Source organism: Oryctolagus cuniculus, chromosome 13, assembly GCF_051225735.1.
Source record: "Oryctolagus cuniculus isolate XC-2025 breed Fujian yellow rabbit chromosome 13, ASM5122573v1, whole genome shotgun sequence".
NCBI classification, from domain to species: Eukaryota; Metazoa; Chordata; class Mammalia; order Lagomorpha; family Leporidae; genus Oryctolagus; species Oryctolagus cuniculus.
In genome coordinates this window covers 1,706,354-1,719,808 of record NC_142879.1, presented here as the reverse complement: position 1 = coordinate 1,719,808, position 13,455 = coordinate 1,706,354, and the positions used below count along the sequence as shown (strand labels likewise).

The following is a 13,455-nucleotide window of genomic DNA, read 5'->3' as shown; positions in this document are numbered from 1 at the left end:
GGCCTCGCCGATGGCTGCAGAGCCGCCCGTGACAACGGTGTGGTCTGAGGATGCCAGCAGCTGGGGTGCGGCCAGGGCGCAGGCGGGGAGAGGCGAGGGGAGAGCAGGGAGCGCTCAGCTGGCTGCCACCCGCCGTGCTCACGCGCACCTGCTCTCACCGCGTCCATCTGTCCAGTGTCACACATGTAGACGTGCACTGACACGCAGGCACACACATGCAGATATGCACATGTGCGTGCATATTCCCTGACATGCACTCACACAAACACACGTGTAGACACATGTACAGCTGTGCAGACATGCAGATACACATGTGTAGACACACGGACCCAGTGCACAGACATGCACTCAGACATGTGTACACATGCATACTCAGACATGCACTAACACGGATACACACGTGCAGACTTGCACTTCCACATGCACGTGTGCACAGATGCATTTACACGCACATGTACTCGCACGGACACATGCAGACGCATTCACGCACATGTGTGCACATGACATTAGACGTGTACTCAGACATGCATGCACACACTAACGCACACAGGTACGCATGTGTGCACACATACACGTGCACTGATACACATGTGTACACACATATACACTAACGCAGATACACATTGTGCACAGATACACACGTGCACTGATACACATGTGTGTGCTTGCAGACATGCATTGGCAGATTGCATGTGCATTCACACACACACACGTGTAGACATGCACTCACACACGTGCACTGACACACAGGGCCCCAATCCACCCAGGAGCCTCCCATGGTGATTTGCTGGCTGCCGACGTAGGCACTGCCTTCCCCAACCAGCGTGTGCTGGGCCATGGGCTAACGGGCCCGCAGCGTGGCGTGGGCGAGTTCTGGGCTCCCTCGCGAGGCTCTGGCCACCCCGACACCAACACCGGGGCAGGGGCAGGGGCTGCCCACACAGCAGCAATTGGGAAATGGCTGTTCTCCAGGAACTCGGCGCACGGGTCCCCCTGCCCTTTGCAAGAAACTGGAATGGCACGGCGAACGGCACTGTGTTAACCGGCGATGGGGAAAATGGAGACAAGCAGTTTCCCCTGTGGGCTCTGCCGTGCCCGCCCAGGGACCGTGCCAGTCCCTGGGTCAGAAACGGCCCCGCCTCCCGGCTGTGGGGTGGACTCAGCACCCCGATCTGTGCCCCTAGGCTCACCCACGAGAGAAATAGGCTGGAGGGGCCAGCGGCAGTGCCCAGGCCAGCAGCCGGAGCTCCAGGGGACCGAGGACAGAGGGGGCCTGGCACAGAGGGGCCACACAGGCTCTCAAGCAAGCACGGCCCTGACCCTGCGTCTGCTCACCTCCACCCTGCTGCAACGCAGGCTTCGCACACAGCCACCAAGACAGCACACCCGGGAACCGCCTCCACAGGCCGAGCCAGAATCGCCGAGCTCTCCGGGCTCCCGGCTGACCTGGCGCTTTCTCTGAGGGCACCAAGTCCCCCAGCTTTTCTTCCAGCGGCATCGCCAGGCGGCTCCTCGTTCTGTCTGGGTCAAGTACAGGCACCGGTGGAGCTGGCGTCTGGCCAAGGCCAACTCTACCCCATCGCCTCTGCCGCCGCCTCCCCTGCGGCTCCCTCGGCTGTGTGCAGCCCCGCCCCGAGCCCTACTGCCGTCTGCTCAACTCTGCGTGGCCGTGGCCGTGGCCGTGGCTGTGGGCGGGCTGGCCGCCTGGGCACCTGGGAGGAAGGCACTGCTGCGACTGAGGTCTGATGTGGAGGCACTGGTGGGTGCCCCACTCTGTGTTCTCGCTGGGCCTGGGAGAAAAGATGGCCGAGCTGCAGGGTGGAAGCCATCTGGGTCCCCGGCTGTGGTTAGAGGAGTGTCACGGGTTCGGGAAAGAACACGGACAGGTGTCTGGCCCAGCAGCTGAGACCCAAATGCCTCTCGAATGCATTCTCCGGGGAAATTCGCCCTCTGTCAGCTGCAGCCGGCCTGGGCCTTCTGGGGAGACCCCAAGGGCGGCCGAGGCCCGCGTGGTGCTGCAGGTTTCGCCGCCCTATCTGCCCCCAAGGCCCTGGGAGTCAGCGTGAACACAGACCCCCAGCCCGCGCAGTCTTCAGACAAAACGGGCACTGCACTTCCGGACGGGTCCTGAAACCAGTCCCCTCCTCCCAGAGACAGAACTCCCCCACCCCCCACTGCCCCCCACCAGTCCCCGTCTCACACACAGCTGGGCCCTTCCTAGAACCCCCAAGGGCTCAGAGAATGTGGTGACTTGGGCCCACCCAGGAGTCCACTGGAACTAAGCCCGAGGGCTTGTGGGAAGCTCAGCGCCGGGCACGGGGCGTGACGCCAGCCTCAGCCCTGTTCCCTCCCACGACACTCACCCCAGCCAGAAGGCAGGGCCCAGGGCGTCGGACTATACATAAGCCCCAGTGGGTCCCGCAGCACGTGCCACCAGGGCCCACGCCCGGTCGGTGGTTGAACCAAAGGGTGGCCAGGTGAGGGCGCAGGGAGAGGAGCAGGCAGGCGCCGTCACCGGGATCCTGGCGACCGGGATGCTGGAAGCCCTGTTCCATGGACTCGGATTTCCAATGACAAAGCAAACACACGCACCCACTTCCCCACTCCGACCACGCTCTAGCACGTGCGGCCACTGTCCAGCCTGCCAGAGGCCACGGAGAGCGAGGCCACGCGGGCGCGCGCGGGTCCATATCGCGGACCCCCAGCCCGAGGAGCCCCTGCAGCCTGGGGCCGCCAGGGCCGGGGCAGGAGCGGGACAAGCTCGCACCAGGACCCGCACTGCATGTTCCGGGCACGCGCTCTTTATTTCGGAATAAAACCCGGTATTTTGAGAATTTCTGCTTAAAGAGAACACTCTGGGAGTGCTTACGCACGCTGATGTCCTACATATGGCTTCTCTGTCAAACTGCGGCCGGCCCGGAGCCGGCAGGCAGAGTGGTGCTGGCACCGAGCAGTGTCACCGAGGCAGCCGGCGTGGGCCCTGGGGACTGCCTGCCTGGCCCGTGTAGAGGAAGGGGGCTCTCGCGTCCCTCTCCACAGCAGGCGAGACGCGGACGCCTCCGGGAGACATGGTCTGCAGGGCCCACGCCGCCATGGCATGGGCTGAGCAGTGCCCAGGGACTCGGCTCCCTGCACAGCGACCCTGCCGCGTCCGTCGGCGGTGCCAGGGCTGCGGCACACGGCACGGGCAGGTCCTACCCGGGCAGCGCTTGCCTCTGCAGCGGGTTCGATCAAGAAGGAAACCTTCAGACGTGGTGCTGGGCACCAGGTCGCTGGCCACAGGACGCGTCCACCCGGGAGGGGGAAGACCAGGGTCTCGGTCCCTACTTCCCCAGTGAAGCGCAACCTCCGCCCCCAGGCCCCTGCGGTCACACAAACATGCCAAGCACACGCGTGTCCATAAACGTGGGCCCACAGGGTCTCCGTGAGCCGCTCCTCCTGCTCGGTTTCCCACGATGCCTATGGTGCTCTGACGCAGCCCCCGCTGGTGTCACAGGGAGACCTTGCTGTGCCGGCCGCCCCAGCAGCCCCGCCTGGCCGTCCTGGGCAGCGTGAGGCTGCTCCGGCTGCGCAGCGCCACCTGCTGGTCCACGGGGCTCTTCCTGCGCAGGATGAAGTCAAAATTCACTTGGGTGTTCATGGCGTAGAACACGTTCGCCGAGTCCGGGATCACCAGCTCTGCAAAGGAGAGGAGGGAGGCGCTCAGCGGCGGGGAGGGCGCACGGCCGGCCCATGCCCGCGGCCTCCGGGTGGTGAGTGGAGTGCGCACGCGCAGTCCCCACTCTGCCCCAACGCAGAGCTAGGCAGACGGCAGAGGCGCGCCCGCACACCAGCACGGCCTGTTGCACCTGCGAGTTGGGGAGGGCAGGGCCCGGGGCCCATGGCCCGGAACCGGCACATGCCCAGCAGGGCCCCGGGGCCGCCCGCCCGCCCACCCGCCCACGGCAGTGTGGCGCACCTCTGTCCTCTGAGAGGAGCTGCACGAGCTCGTAGTCCTCGGCCGGCTCCGAGCCCAGGTTGTGCTTCAGCATGGCCCGCTGGATCACCGCGGGCGTCTTGTCCTGGCTCGTCAGCTGTGGGGACAGAGGCGGCTCCTGAGCGCGGCCGCACCGACGGACGGGCGGCTCCAGGCAGCTGCTCCACTCCAGAAGGAGACGGGCCGGGAGCTGTGGCGCACAGGGCTGCGCCGCCCCTGCCACGCGCCGGCCCTTATCCACGAGCTGGCTCAGGTCCCAGCCGCTCCACTTCTGACCCAGCTCCCGGCTGGAGCCCTGGCAAACGTGGTGAGAGACGGCCCCGGGCCTGCGCCCCTGCCACCCGCACGGGAAACTCGGCTAGAGCTCCGTGCTCCTGGCTCTGGCCGCAGCCCTGGCTGTCGTGGGCACTTGGGGAGTAGACCCTGTGACCCTCTGTCCGGAGCCGGGCCCTAGCCACCGCTGGGGCCTTCACAAAGCTTTCCTCTGGGCGTGTGACACGGTGCCTGCACGCCGTGAGTTCACATGAGAGGTCCCGCCCAGACCACGCAGACAGGCGTGATCACGATGTAGGATTCCGCCGTGACAGACTCGGCCGTGCTAGATCTGTCTGTTCTAGTACCACGTGTGCCAAACCATACCCCCAGGGCCACCGCCACGAGAGTGGCCACCAGGTCAGAACACACAGGCCGCTCCAAGCCGCCCGCAACAGCTGGTCTGCCGCCCGCGAGTGGCTGCTCACTGCCCGGACAGCACTTCCAGCCTGCGCGACCCCTCACCCTCAAGGAAGACCCAGATAACGGCAGGGAAGCAGCCTGCCAACGCCAGTGGCTGCAGGTGCAGTCAGCGACCCCGAGCCTGCCTCCACGGGCAGAGCCACCGCACTGCCCGTCCTGAAAGGGCGACACCAGCAACTGTAACCACCTGCCTGTCCAACCGGAAAGGCAGGAAGGCCGAGAGCTCTCCCACCAGGCCTTCCTAACGCCCACGAGCGTGACCGGAGCAGGACATGGCCAGGAGCCGCACACTCAGTCCAGGTCTCCCCTGTAGGTGGCAGCCTCCCGAGCACCTGAGCCACCCGCTGCCCACTGGGGCTGCATCAGGAGGAGCCCACGTGGGACGTGGGCATCTTAACACCGCGCCAAACGCCAGCCCCAGTCTGAGCAATTCTTAACGTGTAAAACGACACATGCACTATTGATGTACACACCTGCACATATGTACCAGGAACACACCCCCGGCACTGCTGAGACACACACGTGTGCACACACCAGTAGCACACCCACAGGCACTGAGACACACACGTGTGCACACACACCAGTAGCACACCCACAGGCACTGCTGAGACAGACACGTGTGCACACACACACCCCAGGCACTGCTGAGGCACACACGTGTGCATACACACCCCAGGCACTGCTGAGGCACACACGTGTGCACACACACCAGTAGCACACCCACAGGCACTGCTGAGGCACACACGTGTGCACACACACCCCAGGCACTGCTGAGGCACACACGTGTGCACACACACCCCAGGCACTGATGAGACACACACGTGTACACACACACACACCAGGCACTGAGATACACACATGTGCACACACACCCCAGGCACTGCTGAGGCACACACGTGTGCACACACACCCCAGGCACTGATGAGACACACACGTGTGCACACACACCAGTAGCACACCCACAGGCACTGCTGAGACACACAAATGTGCACACACACCCCAGGAAGTTCTGAGACACACACGTGTGCACACACACCCCAGGCACAGCTGAGACACACACGTGTGCACAAACACCCAAAGCACTGCTGAGGCACACACGTGTGCACACCAGTAGCACACCCACAGGCACTGCTGAGACAGACGTGTGCACATACACACCCCAGGCACTGCTCAGGCACACACGTGTGCACACACACCCCAGGCACTGCTGAGGCACACACGTGTGCACACACACAAACCCCAAGCACTGCTGAGACACACACGTGTGCACACACACCCCAGGCACTGCTGAGGTACACATGTGTGCACACATACCCCAGGCAGTGCTGAGGCACACACGTGTGCACACACACAAACCCCAAGCACTGCTGAGACACACACGTGTGCACACACACCCCAGGCACTGCTGAGACACACACGTGTGCACACACAAACCCCAGGCACTGCTGAGGTACACATGTGTGCACACAGGCCCCAGGCACAGCTGAGACACACACGTGTGCACACACATGCGTGTGCACCCCGTCACGCAGGGCCCTACCATGATGCTCTTGTACATGTTGCCGCGGCCGTCCTCCACGCTGACGCGGACGATGCAGGTGTCCTCGTTCTGCTGGTTGTACACAGGCGGCTGCCCCGTCGAGGTGATGGACGTCCCCGACACGGAGCGCCTGTGGGTCTTGGGGTTGCTGCTGCAGGACGCAGGGGACGACAGGGGGTTGGAGGGCGACATCCCTGAGGAACTTGTGTCCGTGGAGTGGACAGAGGAACACGAGGAGGACTGTGACAGCTGGAGGGGAAACGGGCAGGCGTGGTCACAAGGGCATGGGGGCCGGCAGACCCCACCTACTCCCCAGCCCGCAGGTGACACGCAGGGTGCCACGTTGTCCTGCTTCTCTGCAGGCCTCAGGGACGCTGACCAGCAGAGGGCAGCAGAGGGCCGCTCTGAGGTGCAGGGCACTGAAGACGCCCTGCGGCCAGAGCTCGGCGCCCGATCAGCTGCAGCCATGCCCCGCGGCCACGGAAGCCACCCTGACCCCTCGCTCAGGTTCTGCGGCCAGGAGAGAAGGCTGTCGGAGGAGGCTCATACGTGCTAGAAAGGCCTGCAGAGGTCACCCAGGCAGAAGCTGGGCTCCGTGCACCGCGTCCCGTGCAGCGGGCAGGCACGGAGCCACAGCCTCCTGTGCTGGTGGACGGACACGGCGCCGCCACCGCGGCAGGCTGGCGCGACTGCTTCCCAACCGCTCACCGCCATCTCATTACAGAGACTGGCCCAGGGGACGCCGCCTGGGAGCGGCTCTGCCACCGTCCACATCGGCTGCAGGACAGGCAGGGGGAGTCTGCGGCCAGCGGCCTTCAGCCTCGCCTCCCGCCCGACACCACGCAGGGACGCCTCCGTCTCACCAGGAAGTCCTGCCCCCAGACCACTAGGTCCGCTCACTTTCTCAATTCTCAGTGCAGAAAACCACAGCCAGCTTGGGACGCTCCCAGCTCCGTGCCAGGAAATACTCGGGAAGTCGTGGAGAAACGAGGATTTCTCTGTCACCTTCCCTTCCCGCGGGACACGGCACGGGCTTTGGCTTCCGGCCCTTGTCCTCCCCAGGCTGCCGACTCCAGCAGGCCGCGCCCCGGGGCCCTGCACTGTGCGGCTGCCCACTCCTGTGCTCCTGTCCCCGTGGGAATCCGCACAGTGGCCCAATGTGAGCGTGGTGGCTTTGCCCACTGCCCAAGGACTGGCTCCACCTTTGCGCCGCAGAAAGTGGACCGAGGACACTGGGCCAAGCTCTGCCCACCAGCTGCCCCTCCCACTCTGCGCACCGCCCCTCACCTGTGTGAGCTCAGCTCCCTTCCTGCCTGTAGACCCGCGGGTCAAGGCCAAAGGAGCAAACCCACCCGTTTCTGTGGGGAAGGGGCCCTGGGCCGAATGCAACGCTCCCGGCTCCTGACAAGCTTCCAAAATGCTGTGGGCCATGAGCCGGGAGCCGCGGCCCCTGCACGCCCACCTTTTTCTGAGGCTCATCAGGTGTGCCCACGGGAGTGAGGGGGCCCTCCTCGGCCTCCGAGGGGTTCGACTCGCAGGAAGACACGCTGGCCGAGTCCATGCTCTCTCCGGAGCTGCCGCTGGCCGTGCACTTGGGCTGCTCTTTGGTGGGCGTGGTACTGGCCATGATGTCTGGTCCCAGAAACAGCCTGCGGGGGGAGACACGGCCGAGACTTGGGCTGTAGCCCCGGGGGCCCCACACGCCCAGCATTCTGTAAGTTCCTGCTTTCTCAGGAAAACAGTTTCCAGCAAAGAGGAGTGACTGTCCTACCCCAGCTGGCTTCGCCCAGCCTCCCAAGGACACACACTGCTTCGTGCGGGTCAGCGGCCACACCGCCCCTTCCGGGCTCCCGGGGCTGGGCAGATGCTTTGGGCAGGGCTGAGATGCCGGCCTCCGTGTTGTTCCAGCCCTGACTCAGCAGGCGATGGCTCCAGAACTCGGGTTTCTGCCCCACGGGGGACCGAGATCTGGGCTCCTGGCTTTGCCCTAGGCCAGACCGACTATTGTAGGCATCTGGGGAGTGAACTTGAGGATGCAAGATCTCTGTCTCTTTACTTTTCAAATAAAATGAAAATGAATTTTTTTAAACAAAGAACACTGGGGAGGGCCGGTGCTGTGGCTTAATAGGCTAATCCTCCGCCTGCGGCGCCGGCACATGGGGTTCTAGTCCCGGTTGGGGCGCCAGATTCTGTCCCGGTTGCTCCTCTTCCAGGCCAGCTCTCTGCTGTGGCCCGGGAGTGCAGTGGAGGATGGCCCAGGTCCTTGGGCCCTGCACCCCATGGGAGACCAGGAGAAGTACCTGGCTCCTGCCTTTGGATCAGCGCGGTGCGCCGGCCGCAGTGTGCCAGCCATGGCGGCCATTGGAGGGTGAACCAAAGGCAAAAAGGAAGACCTTTCTCTCTGTCTCTCTCTCTCACTGTCCACTCTGCCTGTCAAAAAAAGAACACGGAGGAGGAAGTCCCCTGTCCCGTCTGGTGAAGCCAGTGACCTACACCCTGCTCTGCAGAACAGCTCAGCAGAAGTGGCGAGGAAAGCCCGTGCAAGCCACAGGCCCGCAGGAACCGACGCGGGCTCGCCCTGCAGCTGCTGGGCTGGGGCGCAGAGCAGCGCCACAGGGCTCACAGGCGGGCTCCTGCTTCTGAAAGGGGTGTTCAGAACCCACACCCCTCACCCAGAGCCTCCCCTGGGCCAGACGGTGGCTACAGAAACACCTTCCCACTGGGCCACTTCCACTGCCAGCCCAGGCGCATCAGCAGGCAGAGCAGAGCAGAGCAGCCGGGACTTGAGCAGGCGCTCCGCTGTGGATGCCAGCGCCGCGCACCGCGGCTGAACCGCACTCCGCTGTGGACGCCAGCGCCGCGCACCGCGGCTGAACCGCGCTGAGACACCACCAGGCCCCCTCTGAGGTTCTTGTATAAAAACGGCTACGATCAAAGCACACAGTCTGAACAAACCGTCTGCCTCCCCGACGTTTCAACTCCCACTGCACCTTCCTACCCTCTCCTCCTCCCCAAAGTTAACTTTCATTAACTTCCACTAAAGTTAGACGGCAGAGGCTACACACAAGGCTCTCAGCCAGACTGGGGGTTTGAATCCGGCTCCTCCGGGGGCTGTCTGTGCCCGCGCTCCTGCCCTGTAGCACGGGGAGACAAGGACCTTCTCGTGGGTCACGCTGGGGAGCAGAGACATGTGTTGTTCCTTAAGCGTCCCTGGTCCCGGCCTCGGTTTGTCTAGCCGATCGGCGTGCACTGTCGGCCAGTGCAGCCAGCGAGGGTGGGAGGGGAGCAGCATAGGCGGTGGGGACAGCTGGTGCCAGGGCCTGGGCGGCACAAGCCTGGCGGCTGTGGCAGGGTGGGTCACGTGGGCCTGACCCTGTGCGAGGACTCTGGCTCCTCCGGACAGACCACTGGAGGTCTTCACATGGGTTGTGACGAGAGCCTGGCTCTGGGCTGGAGACGGCGTGGCTGGGCGGGCCTTACAGGGTGGCTGACAGAGAAACCAGGGACGTGCTGTCCCTCCCTGGGTCTGGTGCCCTGCCGTGACCCCGTCCCCACACCCAGATGGGCTCTGGGCTGGAGACAGCATGGCTGGGCGGGCCTTACAGGGTGGCTGACAGAGAAACCAGGGACGCACTGTCCCTCCCTGGGCCTGGTGCCCCGCCGTGACCCCGTCCCCACACCCTGACGGCACTCACAAGCTCAGCCTCTTCACCATGCTCTTCCGGGGCTTGGGCGAGGTGGTGCTGGCCTCGGCGGGCGCTTCAACCTCACACGAGAGGGCGTAGCTGGGGGGAGAAGGGCGCTCGTGAGGCCAGACGTCAACCCCGGCCGCCTCCCGGCATGGGGACCCTCGTGTGCGATGCTCCTGCCACGGCTGTGGCCGGGCTCACCTGCGGCCTGGCCCAGCCAGCTACTGCGTCCTAACCGCTAACACCCCCAAGCACTTCCACTAAGACGCGCTGGCCAATCAGAATCCCTGTGCGTCTCAGAGACACAGCTGCCACAGAGCTCCTGCTTGGGCTCCACAGCAGTGACCAGAGTGACCACGGGCTGGGCTCCACAGCAGTGACCAGGGTGACCACCGGGCTGGGCTCCACAGCAGTGACCAGAGGGTGACCACGGGCTGGGCTCCACAGCAGTGACCAGAGTGACCACGGGCTGGGCTCTGATGGCAGTGACCGTAGAGAGAGTGACCACCGGGCTGGGCTCCACAGCAGTGACCGTGGACAGAGAGTGACCACCGGGCTGGGCTCTGATGGCAGTGACCGTAGAGAGAGTGACCACCGGGCTGGGCTCTGATGGCAGTGACCGTGGACAGAGAGTGACCACCGGGCTGGGCTCTGATGGCAGTGACCGTGGACAGAGAGTGACCACCGGGCTGGGCTCTGATGGCAGTGACCGTGGACAGAGAGTGACCACCGGGCTGGGCTCTGATGGCAGTGACCGTGGACAGAGAGCGACTGCCCGGCTGGGCTGAGCTCGCAGGGCTCTGACTCAACACGTGCCCTACGACTCAGCTCCTTTTCCCCGTCACTTGAAAGTGCAGAAATACTGCCGGACGGGCCTAGGCCCGGCCACCCTGAAGAAACTCAACCCTGCGTCTGCAACGTCCCCTCCAGTTCTTCCGGTAACCTCTCTCTCCTCCCCAGCCCAGCTTAGATGGCAACGCCTCTGTGTACCCCCAGCACCCTGTCCGTGGCACAGGCTGTGAGGTGCTGCGGGGCCCCTGGGAGCCACTCGGCCAGCTACAGCCACAGCCACAGCCAAGGCCCTGCCCCTGCCGCTCTCCCAAGTGCACCATGTGCAAGCCCCGCCCACAGACAGCAGCCGCCTTGCTCAGCACCTCTGATGCCCCCGGGAGATCTTCAGGGCCGAGAGCCTGGCAGCCCCCCGCCCCGCCCCACCCTGCCCTGCCCCGCAGGCCGCTCACCTCTCCTCCTCCGTGAGCAGCCGCTGCCCCTGGAACCAGCGGATGAACCTGGGGTCGGGGCTCATGCAGTAGCTGTTGCAGGCCGACTGCAGCAGCTTGATCTGGGCGATGACTTCAAACTCCTGAGGCCGAGGGCACACGGGCACGGGGTGAACGCCAAGGCCGGTGCCGAGCGGCCTAGTGCCTGGCTCCGGACCTCTGCCCCTTTCTCTCTGACATGAGCGAGAAAGCCACCGCCTGTGCCGCCCCTGCACCTCGCGAAATGTGACAAGCAGACAGCGACGCCCCGTGCACAGACCAGGCCCCGCGACTGGAGGGCTCGGCTTTCCCGGGGCCAGGCCCACACACAGGAGTGGGTGTGGCTCTGTGGGAAATCACCCCCACTGCCTCAGTGGCTCCCGCGCCACTGCAGCCACGGCAGTGCCAGGCACAGGCTCAGGGCCGCGAGGGGTCTCACCCACCACCAAGGAGGGGCTGTCACCAGGGTAACTCAGCTGCAGTGATAATATGCTTCACTTCCTGCCCAGGAGGTGGGGGGAGGAGGGGATGGGGTGGGGGAGGAAGGGAGGAGGGGAGGGGTAGGAGGGGGGAAGGGGAGGGGGTGGGGGAAGGAAGGGGTAGGGGGAGGACAGGAGGAGGGAGGGTAGGAGGATAGGAGGGTAGGAAGGGAGGTGGAGGGGGGAGGAGGGAGGAGGGGAGGGCAGGAGGAGGGGAGGATAGGAAGGGAGAGGGAGGAGGGGGGAGAGGAGGAGGGGAGGGGAGGGGGAAGGAAGGAGGTAGGAGAGGAGGGGAGAGGAGGGGAGAGAAGAGGAGGAGGAAGGGAGGAGGGGAGGGGGAGGGGAAGGAGGGAAGGAAGGGGGAGTGGGTTAGGGGAGGGGAGGGGAGGGGGACTGGGGGTGGAGGAAGAGGGGAGGGAGAAGGATAGGAGGGGACGGGGAGAGGGGGAGGAGGGGAGAGGAGGGGAGGGGGACAGGGGAGGGGAGGAGGAGAGGGCAGGAGGAGGGGAGGGCAGGAAGGGAGGGGAGGAGGGGGAGGAAGGAGGAGGGGGGAGGAAGGAGGAGGAGGGGAGAAGGGGAGGGGAAAGGAAGGGGGAGAGAAGGAGGTAGGAGGGTAGTGGAGCTGAGTGGGGAAGGGAGGAAGGAGGGGGCAGGGGGAGTGGGAGGAGGGGAGGAAAGGGAAGGGGAGGAGGGGCAGGGAGGGAAGAGGGCAGGGGGGCAGGGTGGGAGGAGGGGAGGGGAGGAAGGGCAGGGAGGGAAGAAGGCAGGGGGGCAGAGTGGGAGGAGGGGAGGGGAGGAGGGGAGCAGAGGCAGGGCAGTAGGTGCTCCCTGTGGTCCCTGAATTCTGGTGTCCTGGCCCCAGAGTGGAGGCTGAGACGCCCTCCTGGGCGCACAGGAAACCCACACGGGGGTCCAGCGTGTGTGTCCAGCAGGGGCTACCCCATGCTTCCTGTGCCCACTTCTGCCACCTGGTCACGCCCCAGGAGAACACAAGAGCAAGCATGGGCCCAGGCCCCCACTCACCCTTCTCCGCTTCTCAAAGTTGATCAGGCCGCCCTGCGAAAAACAGCAACAGTGAACACGGTGCCCACCAGGCGGCCACGGCCCTGTGCTGCCACAGGCCACGTGGCCACGGATCAGACGGAGCTCTCACGGGCACAGGCGCTGCACTGTGGCCTCGGGAAGGGAGGACCACTTCACAGCACAGGGCAGGCAGGCTGCCTGGACCCCCTGAGGCAGCAGTGGGCATCGCAAACGGAGTCAGTGTCTCACGCCCATTTTCCACGTGGCCAGGGCCTCACTGGGAGCCTGTCAGAGGGGGCCTCCTCCACACAGCTCCGTGCAAACTTCAGACTCAATCCTTACCCCAACTGCCTCTCCCAGCGGCCAGGGTCACGGCCCCAGACTCCCCACCCCGATGGCCGTTCCCACAACGTGCTGAAACCACAAACGTGGACAGACAACAGGGCCTGGGGAACGCAGAGCCGCTGCAGAGGCGGAATGCCAGCCACCCCAGGAGACCGAGCAGTCCCCAAAGCTCACTTCAAATCCCAGCCTTGTCCACTCAGTGCTTTGTCAATGTCACGGACAAGGAGGAAGAGGGGGCGGGCCGAGAACCCCAGGGCAGGTGGCAATAAAAAAAAAAAAAAAAAAAAACTGATGTCACTGGGGATCCGCAACCCTGGCCGGGCCCCTTCTCGGCCAAGGAGGCGGTCAGGGCTCATCACGCCTGCCCTCCATCCACTGCACCTGAGGACCTGCTCGAACCACTGCTGCC

General features: G+C 64.8%; 1 protein-coding gene across 7 annotated transcripts in view; it reads right to left on the bottom strand.

Moving 5' to 3' along the window:
* Positions 1-2,779: 2,779 nt before the first annotated feature.
* RGL1 (ral guanine nucleotide dissociation stimulator like 1) overlaps positions 2,780-13,455 on the bottom strand; it is a 192,632-nt gene continuing 181,956 nt past the window's right edge. For all 7 annotated transcript variants that reach the window (XM_070055004.2, XM_089311969.1, XM_089311967.1 and 4 more), the window contains 7 exons: positions 12,702-12,734; positions 11,182-11,303; positions 9,947-10,036; positions 7,714-7,900; positions 6,252-6,500; positions 3,959-4,073; positions 2,780-3,678 (listed from right to left, as the gene is read on the bottom strand). In XM_070055004.2, the coding sequence (XP_069911105.2) occupies positions 3,491-3,678; positions 3,959-4,073; positions 6,252-6,500; positions 7,714-7,900; positions 9,947-10,036; positions 11,182-11,303; positions 12,702-12,734 (984 nt within the window). In that variant the 3' untranslated portion in view covers positions 2,780-3,490. The remainder of the gene's footprint in view (positions 3,679-3,958; positions 4,074-6,251; positions 6,501-7,713; positions 7,901-9,946; positions 10,037-11,181; positions 11,304-12,701; positions 12,735-13,455) is intronic.